The 10813-nt window shown below is 38.7% G+C and overlaps 1 protein-coding gene across 1 annotated transcript; it reads left to right on the top strand.

Moving 5' to 3' along the window:
- Positions 1–302: 302 nt before the first annotated feature.
- Positions 303–9357, top strand: LOC104441657 (long chain acyl-CoA synthetase 4; the record flags this gene model as incomplete). The annotated part of the gene is made up of 19 exons (XM_010054827.3): positions 303–721; positions 1245–1308; positions 1388–1477; positions 1556–1612; positions 2866–2914; positions 3166–3242; positions 3555–3594; positions 3675–3769; positions 4924–5091; positions 5236–5346; positions 5612–5699; positions 5914–5980; positions 6500–6575; positions 6680–6797; positions 6997–7242; positions 7333–7472; positions 8325–8507; positions 8594–8713; positions 9017–9357. Coding segments are annotated over 19 exons (2256 nt in total), but the record flags the coding sequence as incomplete, so codon positions are not given.
- Between the last annotated feature and the right edge of the window lie 1456 nt (positions 9358–10813).

The raw sequence follows: 10813 nt of genomic DNA, 5'->3' as shown, positions 1-10813 counted from the left end.
AAAATAGGCCCTAGTCGATTATAATAAATCAGTTCAGTCCCATTCTCCAAGCAAGTCGAATACGACGATCACTCTCAATGATACGGAATTGGGAAAAATTAATCTTGATCCAAATTGGAGGAAATGGTAAACAATGAATAAAACAATCGCTAATGGGTTGACCAATCCCCAACCTAATTCAACTCTCGCCGCCGAATCAAAGCCATATCTGATCTCTCTCTCGGGGTCAAAACTCTCGACACCGTCATCCACGAGTTTTCCCAACTTGCGCCAACTAATGCTGACCAATTTTTTTCACTTAAATAATAAAATCAGGGAATAGTCTCTCTCTCTCCCTCTCCCTCTCGAGATCCTGGAGCCTCAGCCTTCGTTTCCACGCTCTCTTCAGATCACCCACCCCCCCTCGATATCGATCCATCCATCGGCGAGTTCAGAGCCACAGAGAAACTCCGGCCGATCGAGATTCGAACCCGCGCACGCGCCGAGAGCGACGGCGGCAGGTGAGAGAGCTCGAGAGCTCGAGAGAGAGAGGGAGGGGTTGCGTGCGACTGCGCGTGGACGGAGTGAACGCGGCGGAGATGAAGTACTTGATCGAGGTGGAGAAGGGGAAGGAGGCCAGGGACGGGAGGCCGTCGGTCGGCCCCGTGTACCGGAGCGTCTTCGCCAAGGACGGCTTCCCCCCGCCGGTGCCCGGATTGGAGAGCTGCTGGGACGTCTTCCGGTGAGTCGTCGTCGTCGTCGTCGTCGTCGTGGGGTTCGGTTGGGGCTGGATGAAAGGGGGCGCGATGATGAGGTCTTTTGAGTGTGTGCGCGCGTCTTGTTGCCTGGTGCGAAGTGGGAGTGAGTTTCTTCCGGCGAAGTTCAGTTGTCGATTCCGGTTCGAAATTGGATCGTTTTGTTTTGATTTGTCCTTAAAGTTTGTTCTTTTAGTATGCGTATGAAGTGAAGTGCTTCAGATTCGATGCTCTCTTTCTGCAATCCATAGTGTTTCCGTCGAATGCGAAGACCTGCTTGCATGCGTGATTCCGATCGGTTACTTTAGTGAAGCAGTTCATTTCATTGGAGAGACCTAACAAGTCTTTGATTCTCTCTGGCCTGGTGCTTCGGTAGAGCGTGTATTTTGGTTAATTCAACTGGTCAACTCGATCCTATTGATTGCCTTTGTTTTGTTTCGCTGAAAGTATTGTGCATAAGTGATTGTTTTAGATGTGATGCTTGTGATAGTAAATAACATCCTTCTACAGGATAACCGTCGAGAAATATCCCGATAACCATATGCTCGGTCGACGTGAGATCGTGAATGGAAAGGTACAATCGTGGTTAATTGGTCGTTTTTGCTGCATTGCTTGCTATTCCTTGCCTTGATATCTGGACTGTTTGAGAGCAGGCTGGAAAATATGTGTGGCAAACATACAAACAAGTGTACGATAAAGTGATCAGAATTGGGAATGCTATCCGGAGCTGTGGTGTTGAACCGGTAAAACATACTACCAATAAAACTGCCGGTGTTGAATAATATGTTGTGTGTTTTAATTGTTTCGTTTCTGTGACACAGAGGGCGAAATGTGGAATTTACGGTGCCAACTGCGCGGAGTGGATTATGAGCATGGAGGTCAGTGGATCCCTTCAAACATATTATTAGACTTATAGCTTGTTTGCAAACGTGACCTGTCTTGGTAGCATGAAGTAAGAATTGGCACTGGAGCCTGGAGGATAGTCCTGCCAAATCTCATGCCATCTGATTCACTTTCTGGGTTATTAATGCCAAAATTTATTTAATGTTTCCCAAGTTGAGATATCCAACAGTCTATTAGCAAAGGGACATGTCATCTTTTTTTTCTTTTTTCAATTGATACATGTCATCTTTGTTGACTGTAAGAAAATTACCTCGGATTTGAGTGTTGCTTGTGGATCTCCATCCTTTGCACCGTCTTGAAGTTTGTCAACTTTTTTCTTTCTGTAGACATGTACAACTTAAAAGAAAGAAAACAAAAGAAAAAAAAAAAAAGAACGCTGAGTGGCACAATGAACAGCAGTAAAAATTGAAGCAAGATCCAATGTCTCCTGTAAGGTCTGATAATTACAGAGTAAAAGACTAGTGTAGCCAGGTATGAATTGGAGTCTGCAAAGGGTATTTAATATGAAATTTGAATCAGCACATCTTACTCAATACAAGTACTTCTGGTCACCTGATAAATTAACACCTTCATTTAGTCACTTGAAGAATGGCATCCTTTGATGCCAGAATCAATCTGCATACATGCAAAAGATTTGCTTCAAAAAGCATAGGATGTCGTGAAAACCCTAATTGAAAAGGTCTTGCCAAGACGTTATAAGTTTAGATTGAAACGTGATCACTCAACAAAAGATGGGAATATATACTTTATTGGGATAAAAAAAAGATGCATTTTGTTAAGTGAGATTTTGGATTCATATTACGCTGCCGGTTAACTAAGCGAAGAAACCACTGAGTTTTTAAGTTTTTTTGTCCTGGTTTTCACTTAAGATTTAAATTATTTAAGAAATACCGATGAGTAATGAAGTAGATTTTATGGTTTTATGATGTGCATGTAGAATCAATAGTGAGCAGGGGCAACAGAAATAAGTTGCCTATCATTAGAAACAGGATATTGCCTGCTCAAAGTTCAACTGCTTTTATTGTATTTTAAAATCATGGGTAAGTGCCTTGGTGTTTTAGACTTGTAATCTGTTTCCACAGGCACTTTAAATGCTTTTGTGTCATGTTGAGTGTTTGTGGTTCGTCTCTGTTGTGTGGTAAAAGCTGCTTGTCATTTTAGATGTGTTTTCTCATTTGAAGTTGTACTCTGCTGGCTCCAGAATTAATTGATTCCGAAACTACTGCAGGCTTGCAATGCTCATGGGCTCTATTGTGTTCCTTTATATGACACATTAGGTAGGTATTTTCCTTCTGATATAAATTGTGTAATAACATAGAGACGGCAGGTTTGGAATGGTTTTCAAGCATTTTGGGAACACATGTGACCAATATCCACTGATGAGTGCATTCATTGTCAAGAATATTTTCATCACTAACTTTATAGTTGATGCAAAATGAATAATTTGTGCTAGTTCATGCCTTTTTCTTAGCGTGATATTACCGATAGGTTTTTCTCAATGACAATGTGTTTTCCCATCAATTTGCAGGTGCTGGTGCCGTTGAATTCATTATATGTCATGCTGAGGTTTCAATTGCTTTCATAGAGGAGAAAAAGATTGCTGAGGTTAAAATTTTAATCTAATTCAGTTGTTTTTCATTCTTAGCTATTTCATGGAAAATTCCACAACTATGTACACTATAATTTCCTGATAAGTAAGAAATTGATAATAATGTGTTTTCTGAACTTATTACGATAGCAAGAATGTAGCTAATCAATTATGGTGAATTTGCTCTGGAAATATTTTCTTGTTTAATTGCCACCTATTTGGTTCCCAGCGCTGTATATTGTTAATATGATAGTGGCATGAGAACTCAGGTTTTGATGGAGGCATCTTTTCTTCGTTGATTATTATTCAATCTTTCTTTGTACATACAGGTATTGAAAACATTTCCCCGCACAACAGAGTTCTTGAAAAGTAAGTTATTAAGATGATCGACTTTCTTGATACCTATACTTGTGGAATGCTGGATTTTTATCAAGTCTTCCATGTTGTAGCACTCGTGAGCTTTGGAAAGGTAACCCCCGAACAAAGGCAGGAAGTTGAGAAGTTTGGTTTGGCTATATATGCTTGGGATGATTTTTTGAAACTGGTCAGTTTTCTTATCCATGTTCTTGTTCCGTTGGTCATTGAAATTTGCTCTGCTTCTTTGTGTCATCAACTGCAAGGGATGTTCATATTTCGTTTAAGCCAAACCTTTACTTCTTCATGTGAGAAATTACAGTTAAAGTCAGCATTTTTCGTCTTTATCCTTGGAAAGCTATATATAAGGGTTCCCACTCTTCATGTTCATTATCAATGCAGCCTTTCCTAAAGCTTTCTAACTGACATTTTTTCTCTTTGGACATCACAAAACTTTTGTGCTTGCAAAACGAATTGTAGCTTTAGGAAATTTTTAGCTGCTTTCCTCCATAGTGCCTCTGTGTTGTGTCTCTGCGTGTGGGGTAATTTTGTGAGGTTAATCTAGCTCAATGGATAGTTTGATGCATTTCTGTGCTTTCTATTAGTTGTTCAGTAGTAGATCCATTCTTATAATGCATTAGAAGTTTAAGTGACCCCTACGCTTCTCCGAGTTGTCTATTGAGGTTTTATTATACCCTTGTCAGTTAGATATGACAAGGGTGTGGATTCGTCCCAATGGCAATAAAATTTATACTGAAGCTCCTCCAACAGAAAACCATCATATGAGTGATCTGTTCAAAATTGTGTTCCCATACTAGGTTCCAAGTTTTTGCTTTATATATTCTTTTATCCCAAACCCAAATGTCTCACAACTAAATACAGAGATGAGTCAACCAGATACATTTCCATACTCTCTACCAAGTTGAGCTTGAGAAATATTATGCACTGAAAGCTGTTAGATTGTTGTAGTTCTGTTGAGATAAGAACAATGATCAGTGCTGCAACTTTTGGTCTGGGCGGTGTGGACCTTTCCGTCTTTGTATCTTTTGCACATTGTAAACTTGAAGGTCAATGTAGAATCTGCTTTGCCTGGTTTATCTTTTGGCTGCTTTTGAATTTGATGGCTAATATTTGCTTACATTTGCTCACCGGTGCTAAATAGAACTCTGATGGATCTGTATTCAGTGTGTCTAGGCTCATTGACACTTTAAAAAAAAAAAAGGATAGCTTGAGTGAATACTGCATCTCATACATGCATGCCTTTCAACTTCTAAAATGAAAAATTTGCTTTGCGATTGCTTAATTATAGTAGCTCCAACATCTGCTGCCTACCTTCACTTGCAGGGAGATAATCAGCAATTTGAACTTCCTGCCAAAGAGAAAACAGATATATGTACGATCATGTATACTAGTGGAACAACTGGTGATCCAAAAGGTGTAATGATTTCTAATGAGAGCATTGTCACTCTTATAGCTGGAGTGAAGCGTCTGCTAGAGAGTGTCAATGAAGAGGTAAGCTTTTTCCAGTTTCAAGTCCAGATCTGCTGAAGAGAGCAAACATTTTGCAACCAATTGCAGCTTATATGATTTATACTGTATGATACGAACATTGAAGGGTTCATTTAGTTTTAACACTATATCTTCTTACTCTGACAGCTCCACCAGAAGGATGTGTATTTGTCGTATCTTCCACTGGCCCACATCTTTGATAGGGTGATTGAGGAGTGTTTTATACATCATGGTGCCTCAATTGGATTTTGGCGTGGGGTAAGGATACTGACTATGATACATTACACCTTGCTTTTTAGGAAAATCATATACTGAAGATTTACTAAGGCTTTTTGGCAAAATAGCATGGTGGTTGATGGAAGTTTCATTGTTTGTCTTGGAATTTTTCTTTGCTACATGGGACACAGAGTGAAATCTTTCCAATTATTGTGATTGAGGATATTTTTTCAGTTACAATTTTTTTTTCCTTCTTTTACCAATAAAGAATTTGTTGTCACGGTTGCTCATGTCTTATTTGTTCCAGGATGTTAAGTTGTTGATTGAGGATATTGGAGAATTAAAACCAACTATTTTCTGTGCCGTACCCCGTGTGTTAGATAGGGTATACTCAGGTAAAATTTTCTTCTCATCCAATTCACTTAGTCTAATAACTTTACTAATGTCTATTTCATGGCATTTGATATTTCAATTTGGATTACTTCTGCCTTCATGAATGTAGAGACATAACATTGGACCGTGCGTGTGCAAAATCATTTTACCTAAATGCTCCTTCGAGACTTAACAGAAGTATGCCGATTCATTAACAAATGATTGCTATGCAAGCAGGGTTGAATCAGAAGATCTCTGCTGGTGGTTTCTTAAAACATACATTGTTCAACTTTGCATACTCATAGTAAGTTCTTTGTTAAACTTTTTATTTTACTTGTGGGAGTGGATAAAGTTCCTTGGGCATGATAAAGATAAATTTATCATATGTTTATCCAGTGTGCTTCTATTTGCTTCCTTGCAGAATGTTTTAATGTTTGGGTCCTGTTTCTTCCAATGGAAATTTGGCTTATTGATTGTTTCCACTGTATACCTAGAAATGATTTCCTCGGATGTGTGATTGTCCAGAATGTTGCAGGCATCAAATGGCTTAATGATGACGACGTCTCCCAGTTAAGACTTGCTGGGTGACATGACTAGTAAATTAGCCGATTGTATCTCAGATTCCAATTTTTGAGATCTCTTCCTATAATGTTGGACTGATGAGGTTGACAACCTGTCCAATTATGTCTAGGATCACAATAATTTCTCTGCTTAATTTGTTGATGTCTTTGCCTCTCTTTTATGCTTGGTTTTTTATACTGAATGGATTGCTGCATTGTACTTTCATATCTGATTATAATTTATGCTCATAAATTTGCTGTAGTAAGTTAAATAGCTTGAGGAAGGGGAACAAATATGGAGAGGCAGCTCCTTTATTTGACAGATTTGTCTTCAATAAGGTGATCAAAATAGACTTGTAGTGCACATTTCTAATTGTGCTTCCCAACCTTATATCCAACTAAATCCTGACGTTTTCAAATTCTCTGGCTTAACCATATATCAGGTGAAGCAAGGGCTGGGTGGAAATGTACGACTGATTTTATCAGGGGCAGCCCCTCTATCTAACCACGTAGAAGCTTTCCTTAGGGTGGTTACATGTGCGCATGTTCTACAAGGATATGGTATGAATGAATTGCTCCCTCTTTGTATGTTTTACATGTTCTGTCTTTTTCTTGTTGATTCTAAACTTCAAGAATTAATCATTGTTAAAATTGCAATATAGCAAGAGATAATAATAGCAAGAATTAAGCTCTCAAAAAGATGGATGATGGCGAGCATACCGTGTTATCCTGGGATTACTTTTTCTCTTAATACTTGTAGGTCTGACTGAAACCTGTGCTGGCACATTTGTTTCACTACCAAATGCGCACTCAATGCTTGGCACAGTGGGCCCTCCGGTCCCTAATGTTGATGTTTGCTTGGAATCTGTTCCTGAAATGGGATATGATGCCCTCTCAAGCACCCCACGAGGAGAAGTATGTGTGAAGGGGAAGACCTTATTCAGTGGTTATCATAAACGGGAAGATCTGACTAAAGAAGTCGTGGTGGATGGATGGTTTCATACAGGTATCTGTAGCCCTCTTCTTAGATTTAGTGAAAGTTAACCTGTGCCATTCAGAGTCTCTTAAGTCAAAATGTATGGATGTTTTGAATCAGGGGATGTTGGCGAGTGGCAACCTGATGGAAGCTTGAGAATAATTGACCGCAAGAAAAATATTTTCAAGCTTTCACAAGGAGAATACGTTGCTGTTGAAAACCTGGAAAACATTTATGACCTCGTTAGTGCTATTGATTCGGTATGCTTCCTTAGTCTTCTGTTTTCTTCCTTTTGGCATTTGATTTGTGTCTTACATTTTTATGCAAATTTCCTATTTCATTAGGTACTGATGAGCTTGATACATATTTACTGCTATATCTTTCGTGGAGTTATTCCTCCTGTTTGCTTTTACCTTCTGAAGTGTGGTGTCTTATTGTCCTGTTGACTGGAAAATCAGTCACTATCAATTTAAATTGCGTGTGACTCAGATCATAGCAATCCTAATGATTACTGGCTCCTACATTCTTTGAGAATTCTATGGCTTAGATAGATAGATACCCTCTCGTGGGCATCGAAAGGATGTAAACACACAGTTCCATGAAGATATTACCCGTCCTATCTGTCCTACATGGTTTTGGATCTAGCAGGATGATTAACATGTCAGTTTATGCTTTCCACTGCCAATGCCATCTGCTTTCAGAATTGCACTTATACATTGGTTCGATCCTGAATGATCTTAGATATTTGTCATTTTTCATGACTTTTGACAAGAATTTCTACAAGCTGCTCATTACAGTGTTATGGTAGTAAAATGTCTACTGAAGTAGTGGTGCATTCTGGTCAGAATACATTGTATTACGTTCCCCTACCACAAGAAATGCAGAAGTGCACAACCTAATCCAAGTTGTTTCCCTTGCCATTCTATAGAGACTTAAAATGTTTGATCAAAGGCGCAGTTAAGATCTTACTACTATTTTCTGACCTACTCTTTTTTTTTTTTTTGGCCAAATACTTGTCATCCCTTAAACATAGGCTCGTTGTGTCTTCCAGCTCCTCATGAATTATCAGCATTTGCTCGTTTTATCTGACTGGTCATTTTGTTTTTCTTCAGATATGGATTTATGGTAGCAGCTTCGAGTCCTTCCTTGTTGCTGTGGTTAACCCCAACAAAGAAGCTCTTGAAAAGTGGGCTCAGGAGAATGGAGTTAGCGGGGATTTCAATTCTTTATGTGAAAATCCCAAAGCCAAGGAGTTCATCATAGGAGAGCTCGCTAAGACTGGGAAAGAAAAGAAGGTTCCGAGTTATATTGGTTATGCAGAAACATTTTCTTTCCTGTCTTCGGGCATCTTTCTAATACTAAAGAGTTTTGTGCTTTGCAGTTGAAGGGATTTGAGTTTATTAAGGCTGTACACCTTGATCCTGTACCATTCGATATGGAACGTGACCTTCTCACTCCTACGTATAAGAAGAAGAGGCCTCAATTGCTCAAATACTATAAGGTAGCTCTTAAAAACTAAGACAAAGGTCTTATTTTTCTGTTATTTTTATTCATTTCTCAATCACTCTTGTACAACATGAAGTTAGTGGAATCTCGTCATGATGCGCAAGACGCTGTTTCTCTTAAATTTGTGTGAGATGTCTCTCTTTAAGATCGAATGTTTGATTGGGACAATCATATGTCTGTATGAGTTCTCGCATGTGCAGTTGCCAGTCAGCTGTTTTAGAAACATTATTATGCTTTATCTTATGATTTATTCTGACAATCTCTATTACCAAGAATACTAAATTAAACTTTCTTGCAGGATGTCATTGATAAGATGTACGAGAGTGCAAACAAGCCTAGTGCCTGAAGCGTCCTCGTCTGCATTCGTGGCTATTTAACCTGTACAAGAGTGCAAATAAGCTGAGTTACAGAAGTTTCGTTGTCTGCCTTAATGGCTGTTCCCAGCATTCATTTCGGAGACTGTACATATGTTTATTTGAACAGCTGATATGTTTCCAGCTGGATCGTTTACTCAAACATTATAGTTGTATCGTTTACACAATACCATTACAAAGAAGTGATGCTTTGGAACTCATGAAGCTCCACAGGCCATTGTACGGTTGTCCTTTGCTATTTTGTATCATTAATTGTGTTTCCGTACCTGTTTTGAAGCGTCCCATTAGCCAGTTGCTATAGTTGTTAATGTTCTAAAATTAGAAATCTAGAAAACCGGCCGTGGCAATGAGCAATTTATGAATTTGCTAATAGGTCAGGGTTGCGCTCTCCCTTGGAACGAGGGAAAAAATAGCGCAAATTGATGAATTGCCCAAACTGAGCCGGTTTGAAAATATCAGAATATAAGGTGAGAACAAGGAATAGTATAAGGGGTAAGTATGAAAATGGGAAAATTATAAAAAAGAAAAAAAGTCTTAAATGTACCACAATTGTGTTAATTTAATCGTTTTTTTTTTGCTAATTTAGGCTTAATTTTTTTGCATTAGTATTAGTTGAGTCTATTAGATCAGTTTTGGTTGGTTGGCGTTGATGTTGATGTGGCACTGCTGATGCTTATGTAGCATGTTTCAAATAATATTTTAATAATTTTTTTGTCTTTTCTTTTCTTAATTTTTCCCCCTTCTCCTAGAGCAAGCGAGGGTTGCCGATCATAGGCAATGGCATCTTGGCCCTTGCCGGCGAGGGCGTGGGCGCGCACCCCCTCGTCTGATTTGGTCAGATTTGGTCAGGTGAGGGCAAATTGAGTGAGGGTGTTGCGGCCTCACTCAACTAGGCAAGGGTCGAGACATCCTTGCCTAGAGACAATGAGGGCGTTCTAGCCCTCGCCTTGGCTGGCGAGGGTCGACCGGCAACTCTTGTCAGCTCCAAGGGAAGGGGAATGGGGAAAAATTAAAGAAAAGCAAAAAAAATAAAAAAAAATTCAAAAAATTATTAAAGTATTATTTTAAAAGTGTCTTATCAGCATCGGTAGTGCCATGTCAACTTGGGTAAGTTAAAATTGGCCGGATAAGCACGAATGCAAAAAGTTAAAGACTAAATTAGTTAAAAAAGAGAGTTAAGAACTAAATTAGCACAATTGCAATAGGTCTATAATTTCTTCTTTTTTATAATTCTCTCGTATGAGAACATGACTAAAAATTGACCAAGCGTTGCTTGTTTTGTTTGTTCTTTTTTTCCTGATTGGTCAGAATCAAGTTTTTGTTTTATTTTCATATTCTGATGGCAAATTAAATTATCAGTTAAAAAGTCAATCTCGTCAACTCTAATCTTATTTGATTGCTAACTTTGGATCACACTAAGAAAACCCACAAGATTCATTAGAATTCAGTTGGTTAAGTACTTACCATGGTGTTGACCCAAAAAAAAAAAAGTATTACCATAGTGGGGATTAACTTGCCCTAATAAAAGAAGAATGAATGATTGTTGTCCTTTCATTTGCATCTTATCTCAAGATGGAGGGATGATGATCTTTGTGGACTTTGAGATCCAGAGCACATCTATGCCCTAGTGTAGTTTTTACACCAATGTAAGTGGATTTCTAGTCGAGTATACTTGTTACAATTAATGCTTTCGAACTTCCGAAATGATAGTCAATTTGCTC

Source organism: Eucalyptus grandis, chromosome 4, assembly GCF_016545825.1.
Source record: "Eucalyptus grandis isolate ANBG69807.140 chromosome 4, ASM1654582v1, whole genome shotgun sequence".
Classification (NCBI taxonomy): Eukaryota; Viridiplantae; Streptophyta; class Magnoliopsida; order Myrtales; family Myrtaceae; genus Eucalyptus; species Eucalyptus grandis.
This window is presented reverse-complemented; position numbering and strand designations above follow the sequence as displayed.